At 47.0% G+C, this 18,909-nt stretch overlaps 1 protein-coding gene across 1 annotated transcript in view; it reads right to left on the bottom strand.

Moving 5' to 3' along the window:
* Positions 1–18,909, bottom strand: part of LOC124619654 (coiled-coil domain-containing protein 170) — a 451,315-nt gene that overhangs the window by 350,017 nt on the left and 82,389 nt on the right. Inside the window, exon 2 of the mRNA XM_047146186.1 lies at positions 7,106–7,198. Coding sequence (XP_047002142.1) covers positions 7,106–7,198 — 93 coding nt within the window. The remainder of the gene's footprint in view (positions 1–7,105; positions 7,199–18,909) is intronic.

Below are 18,909 nucleotides of genomic sequence, written 5' to 3'. Positions count from 1 at the left end.
CCCTCCATCGGAGGTTCGAGTCCTCCCTCGGGCATGGGTGTGTGTGTTGTCCTTAGCGTAAGTTAGTGTAAGTCAGATTAAGTAGTCTGTAAGCATAGGGACCGATGACCTCAGCAGTTTGTTCCCATAAGATCTTATCACAAATTTCCAAATAGCGTGCTGAGCGGGTGTTCGTTTACAGTGTGTTTAAACTTATGGCGAACAAAATATAGTTCATCAAGTTAGTGGCAAATTCAGCAGTGAAAGAGGGGGTAAGCAAGAAGACTCCATACCATCAGAACTATTCTTAGCAACACTGTGGCAAGTTTTCAGGTTCTTAACAAAAAAAGGGAGAGATACAAGTTTATGGAACATATACAAGGATTGGTGGGAATGATGGAAACACCGCGAAAAATGCTTGAACATACACTACTGGCCATTAAAATTGCTACACCACGAAGATGACGTGCTACAGACGCGAAATTTAACCGAAAGGAAGAAGATGCTGTGATATGCAAATGATTAGCTTTTCAGAGCATTTACACAAGGTTGGCGCCGGTGGCGACACCTACAACGAGCTGACATGAGGAAAGTTTCCAACCGATTCCTCATACACAAACAGCAGTTGACCGGCGTTGCCTGATGAAACGTTGTTGTGATGCCTCGTGTAAGGAGGAGAAATGCGTACCATCACGTTTCCGAATTTGATAAAGGTCGGATTGTATCCTATCGCGATTGCGGTTTATCGTATCGTGACATTGCTGCTCGCGTTGGTCGAGATACAATTACTGTTAGCAGAATATGGAATCGGTGGGTTCAGGAGGGTAATACGGAACGCCGTGCTGGGTCCCAACGGCCTCGTATCACTAGCAGTCGAGATGACAGGCATCTTATCTGCTTGGCTGTAACGGATCGTGCAGCCACGTCTCGATCCATGAGTCAACAGATGGGGACTTTTGCAAGGCGACAACCATCTGTACGAACAGCTCGACGACGTTTGCAGCAGCATGAAATGTCAGCTCGGAGACCATGGCTGCGGTTACCCTTGATGTTACATTACAGACAGGAGCGCCCTCGATGGTTTAGTCAACGACGAACCTTGGTGTACGAATGGCAAAACGTCATTTTTTCGGGTTAATCCAGGTTATGTTTACAGCATCATCGTGGTCGCATCCGTTTTTGGCGACATCGCGGTGAACGCACATTAGAAGCGTGTATTCGTCATCGCCATACTGGCGTATCACCCGGCGTGATGGTATGGGGTGCCATTGGTTACACGTCTCGGTCACCTCTTAGTGGCATTGACGGCACTTTGAACAGTGGACGTTACATTTCAGATGCGTTACGATCAGTGGCTCTACCCTTCATTCGATCCCTTTCGAAATCCTACATTTCAGCAGGATAATGCACGACCGGAAGTTGCAGGTCCTGTACGGGTCTTTCTGGATACAGAAAATGTTCGACTGCTGCCCTGGCCAGCACATTCTCCAGATCTCTCACCAATTGAAAACGTCTGGTCAATGGTGGCCGAGCAACTGGCTCGTCACAATACGCGAGTCACTACTCTTGATGAACTGTGGTATCGTTTGAAGCTGCATGGGCAGCTGCACCTGTACATGCCATCCAAGCTCTGTTTGACTGAATGACCAGGCGTATCAAGGCCGTTGTTACAACCAGAGGTGGTTGTTCTGGGTACTGATTTCTCAGGATATATGCATTCAAATTGCGTGAAAATGTAATCACATGTCACTTCTAGTATAATATATTTGTCTAATGAATACTCGTTTATCGTCTGCATTTCTTCTTGGTGTAGCAATTTTAATGGCCAGTAGTGTAAATGAGGACCTAGCCAAGCCTGCTGGTTGAGCTGTTGTATTTGACCCCGAACGGCACCTGTGCAGTGCCCGAATACTTTGCCAGTATGAGTCGTTGTCAGATCTGTGTTCACTATAGTTGTGAGTGCACTGTTTGCAACTGTCGGTCAAGTTTACGTCTCAATAGTGGAAATGTTAAAATGTGTGTGAAATCTTATGGGACTTAACTGCTAAGGTCATCAGTCCCTAAGCTTACACACTACTTAACCTAAATCATCCTAAGGACAGACACACACACAGTCCAAGACCGCAGCGCCCCAGACCGCTCGGCTGATCCCGCGCGGCCCGAATAGTGAAACGTGTCGGGATTTGGGTGATGATTTTGGAGCCATTCATGGTATTCCATGGGTGCCCTGGTTACTCTGCAAGGTCACATTAGTGCCAAGGATTATGTGGCTATTTTGGCTGATCTGGTCCTTTCCATTGTACGATGTTTGTTCTGTAATGGAGATGCTGTGTTGCGAGACGACAGGACCTCTGTTCACACAGCTTGCATCGTCGACGACTGGTTTCGTGAGCACAAGGATAAAGTGCCGCATCTTCTCAGTCCGCCACAGTCACCAGACCTCAGTATGAGCCTTTGTGGTCTACTTTGGGAGGAGGATGTTTTATCGCTATCCATGTCTATTATCGTTACCTGAACTTCTGAACTTGCCGCTGCTTTGACGGAAAGATAGTGAAAACCATACAGGACCTGTATTTATCAATTGCAACTCGACTGAAGCCAGTTTTGAACACCATCGGTTTAGCTACAACGTATTACTCATGATATTGTTGTGTAGGTCTGGTGTGTCCATATTTTTGTCCATCCCCTGCATTTCAGTTGTCATCGCTGTGCTCACTAAATTGCGCTATTTACCTCTAGTCGAGGTAAACATCGACGATGTGTGTAGTGCACAGTCTCATTTGCAGTTTACTATTGACTGGACACTTTATAGCCAGTTGGCCCAATTCGAACACTGTGCGACTGTTGAGGTGTGGGTGGATCATATTACCAAAACGGTCCACCACGCCGCTGCAGCCTCCATTCCACAGTCCACAGGCCACCGGAAGAGGCCACCTGTGCCTTGGTGGAGTGCCGAATGCCGCTCTGCAATCAGGACGAGGCGTGCAGCTCTGCGTCGGTTCAAGTGTCGACCGACTGCTGAGAATCTTGCAGCCTTTCGGGTGGCGAGGGCAAGATGTCGCCGCATTATTCGTGAGAGCAAGAAGAGGTCGTGGCAACAGTTCCAGAACACCATTAGTCGTTCCACCAACAGTTCCATTGTGTGGGAGACCATCAGGAGAATTTCTGGCAGAGTTGCCCCATAGCTGCTGTAATGAATAACGGCACTCTCCACACGGATCCGCGAGACATTGCCCAGACTATGGCAGCGTATTTCGCCACAGTTACTGCAACAACCAGTCAGGATCCAGGTTTCCAGTGCCATAGAGCCGTTGCTGAGAGATGTAGTCTGGATTTCCAGTCCACTTCTCATGAAATTTACAACTGCCCATTTTCTATGTGGGAGCTGGATTCTGCATTGTCTGGAGCTCGTGACACATCCCCTGGTCACGACAGGATCCATTACAGTATGCTATGGCACCTAACAATGCGCAACAGAGAAGTCCTCCTCGCACTTTTTAATGCCATTTGGGCGACGGGTTACTTTCCTGACGCGTGGCGTGAGGCAGTTTTAATCCCTTTTTTAAAACCTGGGAAAGACCGAACGAGCCCAAGTAGCTACCGTAGTGTTGCCCTCACTAGTTGCATAGGGAAGATCTTGGAGCGGATGGTCAACCGCTGGCTTGTCTGGATGTTAGAATCCCGGCAACTCCTTAGTCGCTTTCAGTGTGGGTTCAGGAGGTTTCGTTCCACCTTCGATAACCTTGCCCTCCTGGAGGCGGCAATACAACAAGCTTTCTTACGCCGTCATCACCTTCTAGGTGTATTTTTCGACATCGAGAAGGCCTACGATACCACTTGGAGGCATCTCATCCTGGAGCAGCTTCACGAATGGGGTTTTCGTGGTCGTCTTCCTCTTTTTATTCAGTCTTTCCTCTCGCCACGATATTTCAGATACCGAATTGGTGATGTCCTGCGCAGGAGAACGGTGTGCCTCAGGGTAGCGTTTTAAGTGTGACTCTCTTTGCCATCGCTATTAATAGCATTACGTCCATAGTGAAAAGTCCTGTCCAGTGTTCTTTGTTTGTGGATGATTTCTCTTTGTTTTGCTCTTCTTCAAGCCTTGCAACGGCAACTCGTCAGATGCAACTTACGATTAGGCGTTTGGATGACTGGGCGCAGAAGAGTGGTTTTAAGTTTTCCACCAAGAAGTCCATATGTGTTCTTTTTCATCGTTCTCATTTGATTTTAACGATTCCTGAGGATGAGAGACACTGTCTTTACTTTTAAAGACACGGTGAGATTTCTGGGGCTCATTTTTGATTCGAGGCTCACGTGGTTACCTCATCTTAAAGACCTGAAACGGCGGTCACTTAAGGCTTTAAGTATTTTAAAATGTCTTAGCCACAGTACATGGGGAGCTGACAGGACTTGTCTGCTCCAGTTTTACAGGGCGTTTGTGCGATCTCGGCTCGATTATGGGTGCACGGTGTATGGGTCTGCGCGGCCTTCTTACTTAAAGTTGTTGGACGTTGTGCACCATGAAGGGCTTCGGTTGGCCACTGGGGCATTCAGAACTAGCCCCATACCAAGCCTCTGTGCAGAGGCTGGTGAACCGCCACTTCATATCCGGCGACGGCTACTTACAGTGCGCCAGGCGTATAAAACTTTGTCCACACGATACACCCCTGCATACCATACCGTTGCTCAGCCTCCTCTGGCACGATTGTTTCATAACCAGCAACGTGCCACGCAGCCCTATGGGATTCGCGCACAGGATTGCCTCGGTGCGATGTCTATGGCTGGTCTTAGTGTTTTACGTCGCGGTTGGAGCAGATCTCCACCTTGGCTCCTCCGGAGACCCAAACTTATTTTAGATTTGACTAATTTTAAAAAAGATGGCACACCAGATTTTACGTTTCAATCTCTGTTTTTTCACATTTTAGATGTGCATCACGGTTTCACTGTCGTTTATACTGATGGCTCCAACCGGAGACTTTCCTTGGCTGTTCTGTGGTGTTCCCTGATCGTGTTACCCGGATTCGCCTCCCTGCTGAATATACCGTTTTCGCAGCGGAGCTCCACGCGATCCTGAAGGCACTGGAACAGATGCATCGTGTTCGGGGCGATCGATTTCTTCTCTGCTCCGATTCTCTTAGTGCCTTACAATCACTGCACAACCTATACCCGACTGAGGAGATGGTCCAGCTGATACATGACCAACTGTACTTGCTCCAACGGTGGGGTAAGGAGGTGTCCTTCAGCTGGGTGCCTGGTCATGTCGGCATATGGGGCAATGAACAGGCCGATCGGGCTGCCAAGGAGGCCTGCAGAGAGCAGGATGTGGTCCAGTGTCCTATCCCCTTGCAGTCAGTCATCGCTGCACTCCACAGGAAGTGCATGGAGTTGTGGGAGGACGAATGGCTGGCGGTGACGGCCAATAAACTGCGGTCGGTAAAGTCAACCACTCGGCCGTGGCGTTCCTCCTGCCGGTTGCTCAGGCGGGAAGAGGTGGCCCTCACACGTCTTCGGATCGGGCACTGTCCTCTCACACATATCTTTCTATTACGGCGGGAGGATCCTCCGTTTTGTGATGCTTGTGGTGTGCACATCTCTGTCCGGCACATTTTAACAGACTGAATTTTATACCGTGATGCAAGGGCAGAAGCACAAGTTGATGGGGATCTGCCCTATGTTTTAGCTGACGATGAGACGTGTGTGTCTATGGTTTTTAAGTTTTGTGATGTGTCTGGACTCTGGCCTAAACTTTTAGGCTGGAGGTTTTAGTGTATTGCAGAGTGGCTGACTCCTCCCTCTTTTTCTTTGCGGTCAGCCAGCCACTTCCATCTGCTACATTGTTCTGGCACCCTCTCCCTTTTTCCTCCTGTGTTGTCCATGATTTACTGCTGACGCCCTGCTTCATCCCACGCTTCGGTGTGGGTGAGCACATATTTTTCAATGATTGTTCCCCGTGTTTTCTGTTCCGTTATATGTAAATGTTCTGAGTTTTTTTCTTGACACCCGTCTCACTATGATACTGAACGGGCGCTGAAGACCTTGCTGTCGTGTGCCCACAAAACCCTTCTATAATAATATAATATAATATTCAGTGAAACTAAATGTCATGTGGCGGGAGCCTCCAGTCGGGTAGACCGGTGGCCTGGTGTAAGTCTTTATTTTAGTTGACGCCACTTAGGCGACTTGCGTGTCGATGAAGATGACATGATGATGAGGACAACACAACACCCAGTCCCAGAGCGGAGAAAAACTCCGACCCAGCCGGGAACAGGACCCAGGACCCGCTCATGGCATTCTGCCGCGCTGACCACTCAAGCTATGGAGGCGGACTTACCATTTAGTGGCGACCGGTTTCGGAAGACAAGCATTCATTATCAGGTTTCAAATAGTATCGAAAAATTTTACAGACAGTTTATGAAACTTCCCCTTTAAACAATTATACATGACTGTGCTTAAACTGATACACAATATTTTGTTAGCGCAACGCAATCTGACTTTCAAAATTCCCTACAAAAGAATGGCCCTGACTAACATTAAACTATACCTTTCACAAATCACTTACCTCACAAAAATCTTCGCTGCTCAAGCTACTGCAATACAGCGAGCGCCACTATTGCCAGCTAAATAAAAGATTCAAACTATGGAAGGCACTAACTACTGATAGGGATAGTTAGCAAATGAAAGTAGGGATAGTTAGCAAATGAAAGATATTAATAGAGAACAAACAATGTATTTACCTTGATATCATCATATATAAATATAGCAGTTCATGACAAATTTCAAAACTCCGCCATCTCTCTCCCCACATCTACCACTGCTGGCGGCTCACCTCCAACTGCGCAACGCTACGCGCTGTTCACAGCCAGCTGCCTAACACTACAATGGCGAGTATTACAACAATGCAAAGCAGTCACAGACTGCACACAGCACAGCCAGTGATTTTCATACAGAGGTGGCGTTACCAATAAAAAAACCTAAACAGCCTACTTACAAGTTCACTCTTTGTAAAAAAGTGTCATTAGTAAAGAGACTTTTTTAGGGACGTATTTATCATGTACGCATTTATCATGTACGTATGCCAGTCCGCAGTATAATGCACTTTAAAATATCGCGGTTATCTGTGACTTACCTCGAGCTGTAGGCGATCGCGTTTGTACTGCAGAGCTGCCAACTCACTTCGCAGCGAAGTCGCCATATCGTGGGCCATTTCATCTCCGCCAGACTGTAACAGCACAAGAAATGGGAAACTTAAAGGAAAATTCATCCATCTTTTACGCAAAAACAAAATTTGATAAACTATAGAGAAACAATAAGTCAGGAACTGCAACATATATTAGTGGTCAAAAAATAATTTAAAAAAACAAATGAAAGGTCATGTTTCCTCTCTACGTAGCAACTGTTTCGATATAAATATATAGATACCTTGATTTTTTAAAATTATACACCCTAAGGCCAGTTAACTTTGTTTCAAACTTCAGAATTCCTCATCTTACTTGAATTAATCATTTGTTGAAGTGCAGGTGCTCGAAATGATGTCACGTATATGAAGAATAGAGAATAAGGATTTCCAGTTGGGTTACTGAATCGTCTCGATTGTGTAGCAAGTCCTAAGTGTGTGTGTGTGTGTGTGTGTGTGTGTGTGTGTGTGTGTGTGTGTGTTTACGTGTATGTGTGTGCCAAACACAAAGGAAAAAAGCTCATTGTTCCTCCACGTCACTTCTGAATGACCCTTGGCAGCTCTGAAACTACTCTGTAAAGATTATCGATCGTTAGAAGGCTAGTTTCGTTGCCTTTAATATTCACATGGCCATTGAAACTGCGTAAGCGCTAGCCACACAATTCCTCTTCTTGTAGTGAACATTAAAGGTCAGAACAGCTTTGCTCACCCGTCCTTTCTAATACTCCAGCAGGCCCTTGTGTTGCAAGCTCCAGGCGTGGAGTCGAGCACAAGCACTAGCAGCAGTAACGTGTTTCCCATTGCGTTTAATTAAGTCGTCGCTCATGCGGTTCTGTCAGGAAGTGTATATTACACTGAAGAGCCAAAAAAAAAAAAATGGTGCACCTGCATAATATCGTCTAGGGCACCAGCGGGCGCACAGAAGCGCTGCAACACGACCTGGCATGGAGTCGACTAATGTCTGAAGTACTGCTGGAGGGAACTGACACCACAAATCCCGCAGGGCTGTCCATAAATCCATTAGAGTAGAGAATGAAGATCTCTTCTGAACAGCACGTTGCAAGGCATCCCAGATATGCTCAATAATGTTCATGTCTGGGGAGTTTGGTCGGCAGCAGAAGTGTTTAAACTCAGAAGAGTGTTCCTGGAGCCACTCTGTAGTAATTCTGGACGTGTGGGGCGCCGCATTGTCCTGCTGTAATTTCGCAAGTCCGTCGGAATGCACAATGGATATGAATGGATGCACGTGATCAGACGTGTCACCTGTCAGAGTCGTATCTAAACGTATCAGGGGTCGCATATCACTCCAACTGCACATGCCCCACACCATTACAGAGCCTCCACCAACTTGAACGGCCCTCTGCTGATACGGAGGGTCCATGGATTCATGACGTTGTCTCCATACCAGTGCACGGCTATCCGCTCGATAGAATTTGAAACGAAACTAGTCTGACCAGGCAACAAGTTTGCAGTCATCAACAGTCCAATGTCGGTGTTGACGGGCTCAGGCGTGGCGTAAAGCTTAGCGTCGTGCAGTCATCAAGGGCACACGAGTGGGCCTTCGGCTCCGAAAGCTCATTTCGACGATGTTTCGTCGAATGGTTCGCACGCTGACACTTGTTGATCGCCCAACATTGAAATCTGCATCAATTTGTGGAAGTGTTGCACTTCTGTCACGTTGAACGATTCTCTTCAGTCGTTGTTGGTCCCGTTCTTGCAGGATCTTTTTTCCGGCCGCAGCGATGTCGGAGATTTGATGTTTTACCGTATTCCTGATGGGCTGCGGTGGTATTGGGGCTCCTGTGACGAATGCTTTGCTACTGCTACAGAGTACAGTATCGCCTGGGATTCCTGATGTCGCAGCGCCTTTCGATTTGCACAACCTGGCCATTCAACACTCACCTGATGGAGTATAGCAAACAGTGGCAGGGTCGCAAATTTCTGAGCGGAAGGCGAAAGTGGGAACCGTGCCGCACAGCTGTCCTCTCACGCACTAAAAACGGATTTTAGGTATTTCTCAATGATGGAAGTACATCTGAATCCGAACAGAACGTCTCGCCTTTTGAGACTGGGACCGATATTCCTGAAAGCCCCGAACAAGTATAGAGGTTGAAACTTCCTGGCAGATTAAAACTGTGTGCCGGACCGAGACTCGAACTCGGGACATTTGCCTTTCTCGAGCAAGTGCTCTACCATCTGAGCTACCCAAGCACTACTCACGATCCGTCCTCACAGTTTCGGTTCTGCCAGTACCTCGTCTCCTTCCTTCCAAATTTCACAGAAGCTCTTCTGCGAAAGGCAAAGGTCCCGAGTTCGAGTCTGCGTCCGGCACACAGTTTTAATCTGCCAGGAAGTTTCATATCAGCGCACGCTCCGCTGCAGAGTGAAAATCTCATTCTGGAAACATCCCCCAGGCTGTGGCTAAGCCATGTCTCCGAAATATCCTTTCTTTCAGGAGTGCTAGTCCTGCAAGGTTTGCAGGAGAGCTTCTGCAAAGTTTGAAAGGTACGAGACGAAGTACTGGCGGAAGTAAAGCTGTGAGGACGGGGTGTGAGTCCTGCTTGGGTAGTTCAGATGGTAGAGCACTTGCCCGCGAAAGGCAAAGGTCCCGAGTTCGAGTCTCGGTCCGGCCCACAGTTTTAATCTGCCAGGAAGTTCCATATCAGCGCACACTCCGCTGCAAAGTAAAATCTCATTCTGGAAGTGTAGAGGGTGTGATTGCTTTTCATCGGGACCTCCAAGATTAGGCGGGTGATGGAGTCCCTTAGGAAAATAGTGGGTAGGTCAGCAAAGAAGGGCGGTGACCGCTCTGTTGCTGTCGTGTTTGCTTGCCGGAGGTCAGGTTTGAGATGTCAGATAGGCTGTTGAGCCCACTGGGCGCAGCCAACTGCAAATCGTGGCTCAAGTCGGCGCGAATGACGCCTGCTGCCTGAGTTCTGAGGCTATCCTCGGTTCACACGAGCGGTAAGCCGCGTCGGTGAAGGTAGCTGGCCTCAAGATTGGGGTGGGAGCAAAGCTAGTGCTTAGCGGTATCCTTCCTTGAGTATTACACCGAGTTCTATATCCCTGAGCTTTACAGTTTGTAGGTGAGTCGCAGTTGGAGTTCAGCAAGCTCCCCACGATATCGATCTCATTGACTGTATCGATCGATGTAAGACCCCTGTCAACCAGAAAGTGTCCTTCTCCCTATCGGGACACGACAAGTCGGTACTCGAGTAGCAGAATAAGTGTGGCGTGCACAAGCAGTTTTTTGGGTAGATAAGTCCTTTCACAGGCTGTATTAAGTTACGGACTTCAGGGATGGAAGAATATATCAGCTCCATTAATCGCAAAGATAACAATCGTCATGGCCGATCAGAGCAAGACGCTGTTAATAAAGTCGTAAGGAGTTTGCCAGAACTCTCCATTACACTGATTAAATATTACATTGAGTAACGAAAACAATATAGCCAACTTAAGGCTATTCTTTGCATTGTGTAAGAGTCTGCGATTCTCTATGGAAATAAATAAGCACTCAGATATCGATAGTAACAATCTGAGGGCGAAACATGGGAGCGCGACTCTAAGCATTGTTGTGAGACGAGGTCGTTCTGCGAGAGTAAAATTTCAGTAGTGTTGGTAGAGAACCCGGAGACGTCTGTGATGGCAGATCTTATCACACTTAAGGACTGATTTCATCTATATGGCCAGGAGAAATTTAGATGGCTTAACTACTCTTGAAAATGGAATTCAAGGTAAAATTCGCAAGCATAGCGTAAAGCGCAGTTGTAGGGTTAGGCTCGCGATTGTTAATCCGAGTTTGCAATAATCCCATGTTTTGCTTGTCAGTTAAAGAAGCCTCCATATCCTCCAAATAATAAAAAATTATTCTCCACATCTAATTCATAAATATGCTGCGGTTATTAAATGTTAGTGTAATTTTGAAACTGAAATAATTTGTTAATCTGGCACTCAGCCATTACTGATACTTATAAGGTCATTGTCAGGCATTTCGCCATTATTAATAGTTGTCAAACTATTATGGTCATGATGATTTATGAAATTTTTAAATAGACTTAATTTATGAAATCCCTTGTTGCAAGTTATTTAGTAGTAAACATGACCCAAGCAACTCCGTTTTATTAAATTCATTCTTAGTAATAATAAACTTTAGCCGCTGCTGCTGCATGCTGCTGCGAATTGCTGTAAACCACCTGGAAAAATGCAATCATCTAAAGAGGTAAGAGCAAAACTTAGGGCCAAAACAGAGACACCGACACACCACAATATGTCATGTACTCTAATCTAGTAAATTCCGTTGCACAAGACAGATTCTGTATCACCTGTAAATACATACTCAAATACGCAGTCAGATAGCTTATCCATATGTTAGTTGTTAAGTTTTTCATGTAACGATCTGTTGAGGGCTTAAATGACAGAGTAACTAACACTCATACAACACGCACACAGTCTTATGCGGGTTACATTCCGATGACTGACAGCTCAGGTTGCTTATCGAGACCATTTTCACACACAAACATGGGCTTTATTTATTGTAGGTACGTTACAAAAGTATTAGTCTATTGCAGGAGCGTCCATGGAAAGCTTCCCGAACTAGTCACGTTTGTGAAAGGTAATAATGCCCACATAGTACTAGCGACAGAAAGCTGCCTGAAAGCAGACGTTATTTAGCAATGAAATTCCATACTCCGACTGAGCTATAAATCACAAAGGTAGATTGAACGCCATCGACATGAAATAGTCATCTTTGAGACTGAAGATGTTGATTATAAATGGTCAAATTTCAAGAGTAGTACAAAATACGCCTTATACACTTACGTGCTGAGGGAAATTGTGAGGGACTCGGCGTGATTCGACAGTCGTGTTAGAAAGGGTCCTAAAGCACAGAGTAGTCAAACGAAAACTGAACGCAGCTATAATTAATGTAAGGACAGCCATATGCGAAGTCATCAGAGAAACCAAACGTGAAATTCTACCTACCATTCTAGCTGAAAATCCTAAAAAGTTTGCCGGCCGGAGTGGCCGAGCGGTTCTAAGCGCTACAGTCTGGAGCCGCGCGACCGCTACGGTCGCAGGTTCGAGTCCTGCCTCGGGCATGGATGTGTGTGATGTCCTTACGTTAGTTAGTTTCAGTAGTTCTAAGTTCTAAGGGACTGATGACCTCAGCAGTTAAGTCCCATAGCGCTCAGAGCCATTTGAACCTAAAAAGTTTGTATTACTTGAAGTTAGATCAGAGTCATATGTCCAGACTCTTAAGTGACCACAACGACAATGAAGCGTAGGACGACAGAGAGAAGGTCGCAATACTAAATTCCTTTTTCTAAAATTATTTCACTGGTGAGTATTGTACTGCTGTCCCCCTTTTCAAGCGTCCTGCGAAAGACTAAATAACGGGTAACGAGGTAAATGACAGCTGGGATAGAAAATCGATCAACAGAGGAAAGGCGACTCCAGCTACACGATTCTACATATAGTATGCCGAAGAACTTGCTCCTCTGCTTACAGTAGTACACCATAGGTCGCTGGAGGAAGGAAACGTACCTAATGATTGGAAAAATCCTTAGATAATTCTCAATTTCAAGACGAGACGTCGACAGGATGCACAAAACTATAGGCCGATATCGCCGATGTCAGTCTGTTGTAGAATTTCAAAGCACGTTTTACGCTCTCTTACGATGGCGGCCTTCCTGGAGAGCTGAAAATCTCCACCGCAGGAGTCAGCATGGATTCCGCAAACAACGCTCGTGTGAAAGCCCGCTCTGTTCGTCCACGAGATCCATAAAGATATATATACTAGCGTAAAGGTTGATGATGATGTTTATGTATGTAAGGGGCCTAAACTACTGGGTCATCAGCCATCGTAAAGGATGATGCTGTGTTCCTTGACTTTCAGAAGGGAGTCGATACAGTTCCACAATGTAACAAAATACGAGCCTACAGATTATCAGACGAGGTTTTCGAATAGATTGAAGAGCTCCAGGCAAACAGAAAACGTCGTTCTTACCGGAAAGAAATGTTCATACGGAAGAATATCTTCGAGCGTACCAGAAGGAAGTGCTACAGGAACACTAATATTCACATTAGTCCCAGTGCATAATGCCAAAAGCTTCACGAGGTTGTCCGCCGATGGTGTTCTTTATACAGAGAAGTTGCAACGCTAGGAAATTCTAGCGAAATGATGGAAAACCTGCAAGGGATCGACGCTTATTGCTAGGACTGATATTGACTCTATGCATAAACAGATGTAATGTATTGCTCAAAAATAGGCGTAAAGGCTAGTTATTGAATGACTACACGATTGTCGAACAAGTAATGGATGCAGTCACTTCAGTGAAATGTTTGGGACGATTTCAAGTGGAACGACCACATAAAACTAAGCATGTGTAAGACAGATTCTAGATTGAGATTCGCTGGAAGAATCTTCCGGAAGTGTTGTCCAACCGTGAAGGTGGTAGCTTACAAAACCATCGTTAGACTGATACTTGAATATTTCTCTTCAGTTTTGGACCCGTGCCGTGAAGCACTATGAGACTTAACATCTGAGGTCATCAGTCCCCTAGAACTTAGAACTACTTAAACCTAACTACCTTAAGGACATCACACACACCCATGCCCGAGGCAGGATTCGATCCTGCGACCGTAGCAGCAGCGCGGTTCCGGACTGAAGCGCTTACAACTGCTCGGCCATAGCGGCCGGTTCGTGAAGGATCAGTTAAGGAAATAGAAATAGGGTGATTGCGCTGTACTACATTTGCCAAGAGCGTTCCGCACGGTACCCCAGTGTGGAGTGTAGTGATACGAATATTTTGATTTGTCACCCTACAGCTGGACGTGTGATACTGAGGCAGTGGTGGGTATTTAGAGACATATTTTTTAAAACTGTCAATGACGTGAGCGAGAGTGTTGCCAGAGGACAGCACAGCACTCATTTGGCGACAAATAGGTCATGGTAACGTGTTCAGCAAGACTGTCGTACAAAGGAGTAGGAAGCGAGAGCTAGGTCGTTAACTTCAAACTCGACGAAAACGACGAAGATAATGACAGCACGAGGTCAAGAGAAAAACCGACCGTACCAAAATTTTTAAAGTAGACAAATTCTTCTGTCGTTATTCTTGGAGGAGCATAATTACGACACCAAACGGGTTGGCAACTTGGGAGGAGCTAATGCAGAACACTGATGCCAACCGCCCAAGAAAGGCCAACGGAATTCTGGGTAGAATAAGAGCTCACGCGTCGACGGGCAGTGTTAGAGAGGCCGTCTCCCTGAAAGACAAGCCATCACTTCCGACACTGGTTCCGTGCGCTATTGAGATCACTTTCTTTCTTTCTTTCTTTTTTTTTTTGACCGAGCGAAGTGGCGCATTGGTTAGACACGGGAATCGCATTCGGGAGGACGACGGTTCAATCCCGCGTCCGGCCATCCTGATTTAGGTTTTCCATGATTTCCCTAAATCGCTCCAGGCAATTGCCGGGATGGTTCCTTTGAAAGGGCGCGGCCGACTTCCTTCCCCGTCCTTCCCTAATCCGATGAGACCAATGACCTCGCTATCTGGTCTCCTTCCCTTAATAACCCAACCTCCACTTTTTTAAATTAAAAAAACTCCCATTCAACAAAAACTCTATAATCCATTATTAAATAATTAATACCCAAAATAAGATTATAGTTCAAGACAAAAATAAAGGAAAAAAGTTAATGAACTAATTGCCACGTCGCAGTACGCAAAAACTCTCCATCTGTAGCAAAACATTGGCACAATAGTGGTCCTCTGATTTCTCGCACGCACAAAGGATTACTGTAAAAATTCATTAAGAATACGTGCAAGTTTCGCCAGGATTCCTGTGTTCATAAATTGTCTCAGATGTCTAGCCCAAACAATAGGTTGTGTTTTCCTTCCCACACTCGATCCACGGTCACAGCATTACTGTCCAGCCCTGCAAATAGGACCGAAGCTATTCCCTTTCACCCTCAGCATTTTTATTTCTATTACTCCTTCAGAGGAATCGTAGAGTAATATTAATCTGGCAACCATGTTTTATTCAGTTATTTCAGCTAGCCGCGCGGGGTTAGCCGAGCGGTCTAGGGCGCTACAGTCATTGACTTGCGGCTGGTCCCGGCGGAGGTTCGAGTCCTCCCTCGGGCATGGGTGTGTGTGTTTGTCCTTAGGATAATTTAGGTTAAGTAGTGTGTAAGCTTAGGGACTGATGACCTTAGCAGTTAAGTCCCATAAGAGTTCACACACATTTCAGTTATTTCAGCTAGCCATAGTGAGACAGCTGGTGCTACGTCTCATTGATTAATCTCCGACAGGGGGCCGCCGGGGGGTACTACAGAACGTCTAACAACCGAGATTTATACAGAGTATCTCCACAGATTTCCAGCAGGCTCGATAAATTTTTGACTAAAGGGTACCAGCACACTATAATGGTCGACGAGTGCTCAACAGACATGGAACTAAAATCGGTTGTGCGTTAAAAAAGTGTAATAGGACCTCCAGAGAGGAATGGTCAATATTCGGGGATATGACACGACGGTCATTCGAAGCCAGAAAGTCTAGTAAACATGGACTCATAAATTCATGCCTAAAGAGCTATGAGCGCTTGCTTCTCTTCGCTACTGTGAAGCACGTTTATTCTACTGCAAGATCTTTGTTTTCCACATTTTGAGAGGTGGCGGTATGGACCAAATCAAGAAAAAAACAGTCAACATTGGTTTTAAAGCACATGAGACAGAATCTCCTCTCGAAAAAAAAATAATAATAAAAATAAAAAAAATGGTTCAAATGGCTCTGAGCACTATGGGACTTAACTTCTGAGGTCATCAGTCCCCTGGAACTTAGAACTACTAAAACCTAACTAACCTATGGACATGTCCACTATAATTATCCGGGCTGTTATGCCGTGGTCGGTTGATGAATTCAGTGTCAAGGCTCTAGAGGGAGGCAATCGAAATCGCTAAACACCCCAATAATTTCAATCGAAAGGAGGAGGGCCTGAAATTAAACGGTATATGGATGCAGGTGTTAAAGAAGATGTGTACCACCCGCCCACTACTGGGTGATGGCAACGGCGATCGGCGGCAGCGCACAGCGGCCAATTGCACTGACGATTTCAAAACACGTGACGTCACGTCGCGGCGTGGGAGCGCGCGGACTCGGAATTTAGCGGCAGTCAGTAGCGAGCCAGTGGGTGTGTTGGACCTTCCATCCATTTACAGACCCCCTTGAAGACGTCTCCCGCAGACGGAGACGAAACGTTGGGAATTGACACTGAATTCATCAACCGACCACGGCATAACAGCCCGGATAATTATAATGGACATGACATTTCCGGCCGTGAAAGTCTACATTTTAGTATAACCTAAGGACATCACACACATCCATGCCCGAGGCAGGATTCGAACCTGCGACCGTAGCGGTCGCGCGGTTCCAGACTGTACCGCCCAGAACCGCTGGGCCACTCCGGCCGGCTCCTCTCAAGAGCAAAATAATAATAATAATAATAATAAAAACACTCCATCTTTTGTACAACGTAGCCAATACTTGAACCTGTAAAATCTTGGAAGTTAATACCAAAATTGCCGTCTCTAAGGAAAAATAAATTACAAGATCAGAAATATGCTTAGGTGTTACCAGTGTCTAACGATTCCAAACTACAACTGCCTAGGCTATAACATCACGAACGATTACGGCCGATACATCCGGAGGAGATTAGATTGCTTCTCACGGATGCGTTGCCACATCCAGAACAACATATTCGAAAAGGTAAAACACGAAGACCGAAGTGAAGTTCCACAAGACAATGAGAGGACTATCTCTTCCGTATGGAAGCAAAGCATGGATCCCAAAGGCCAACGACAGGGACTGTAGATATGAAACATGTGAGAGGATCAAAAAGAAATAGCAGACTGCATCATAGCAGCAATACACTTATCTACATACTGAAGAGCCAAAGAAACTACACTCCTGGAAATGGAAAAAAGAACACATTGACACCGGTGTGTCAGACCCACCATACTTGCTCCGGACACTGCGAGAGGGCTGTACAAGCAATGATCACACGCACGGCACAGCGGACACACCAGGAACCGCGGTGTTGGCCGTCGAATGGCGCTAGCTGCGCAGCATTTGTGCACCGCCGCCGTCAGTGTCAGCCAGTTTGCCGTGGCATACGGAGCTCCATCGCAGTCTTTAACACTGGTAGCATGCCGCGACATCGTGGACGTGAACCGTATGTGCAGTTGACGGACTTTGAGCGAGGGCGTATAGTGGGCATGCGGGAGGCCGGGTGGACGTACCGCCGAATTGCTCAACACATGGGGCGTGAGGTCTCCACAGTACATCGATGTTGTCGCCAGTGGTCGGCGGAAGGTGCACGTGCCCGTCGATCTGGGACCGGACCGCAGCGACGCACGGATGCACGCCAAGACCGTAGGATCCTACGCAGTGCCGTAGGGGACCGCACCGCCACTTCCCAGCAAATTAGGGACACTGTTTCTCCTGGGGTATCGGCGAGGACCATTCGCAACCGTCTCCATGAAGCTGGGCTACGGTCCCGCACACCGTTAGGCCGTCTTCCGCTCACGCCCCAACATCGTGCAGCCCGCCTCCAGTGGTGTCGCGACAGGCGTGAATGGAGGGACGAATGGAGAAGTGTCGTCTTCAGCGATGAGAGTCGCTTCTGCCTTGGTGCCAATGATGGTCGTATGCGTGTTTGGCGCCGTGCAGGTGAGCGCCACAATCAGGACTGCATACGACCGAGGCACACAGGGCCAACACCCGGCATCATGGTGTGGGGAGCGATCTCCTACACTGGCCGTACACCACTGGTGATCGTCGAGGGGACACTGAATAGTGCACGGTACATCCAAACCGTCATCGAACCCATCGTTCTACCATTCCTAGACCGGCAAGGGAACTTGCTGTTCCAACAGGACAATGCACGTCCGCGCGTATCCCGTGCCACCCAACGTGCTCTAGAAGGTGTAAGTCAACTACCCTGGCCAGCAAGATCTCCGGATCTGTCCCCCATTGAGCATGTTTGGGACTGGATGAAGCGTCGTCTCACGCGGTCTGCACGTCCAGCACGAACGCTGGTCCAACTGAGGCGCCAGGTGGAAATGGCATGGCAAGCCGTTTCACAGGACTACATCCAGCATCTCTACGATCGTCTCCATGGGAGAATAGCAGCCTGCATTGCTGCGAAAGGTGGATATACACTGTGCTAGTGCCGACATTGTGCATGCTCTGTTGCCTGTGTCTATGTGCCTGTGGTTCTGTCAGTGTGATCATGTGATGTATCTGACCCCAGGAATGTGTCAATAAAGTTTCCCCTTCCTGGGACAATGAATTCACGGTGTTCTTATTTCAATTCCCAGGAGTGTAGTACACCTACTTAATATCGTGTAGCAGTAAGTTCCTATGGGACCAAACTGCTGAGGTCCCTAGGCTTACACACTACATAATCTAACTTAAACCAATTTACGCTAAGGACAACACACACACCCATGCGCGAGGGAGGACTCGAACCTCCGACGAGGGGGGAGCCGCGCGAATGGTGGCAAGGCGCGTGTAGGCTCCCCGCGAGCACGCACCAGTGCAGACACACGACGTGCCATGGACTCGACTAATGTCTGAAGTAGTGCTGGAGGGAACTGACGCCATGAATCCTGCAGGGCTGTCCATAAATCCGTAAGAGTACGAGGGGGTGGAGATCTCTTCTGAACAGCACGTTGCAAAATCGCACATATGCTCACTAAC

This window comes from Schistocerca americana, chromosome 6 (assembly GCF_021461395.2).
Source record: "Schistocerca americana isolate TAMUIC-IGC-003095 chromosome 6, iqSchAmer2.1, whole genome shotgun sequence".
NCBI classification, from domain to species: Eukaryota; Metazoa; Arthropoda; class Insecta; order Orthoptera; family Acrididae; genus Schistocerca; species Schistocerca americana.
Note: the sequence above shows the minus strand (reverse complement) of the source record. Positions and strands in the feature narration are given on the sequence as shown.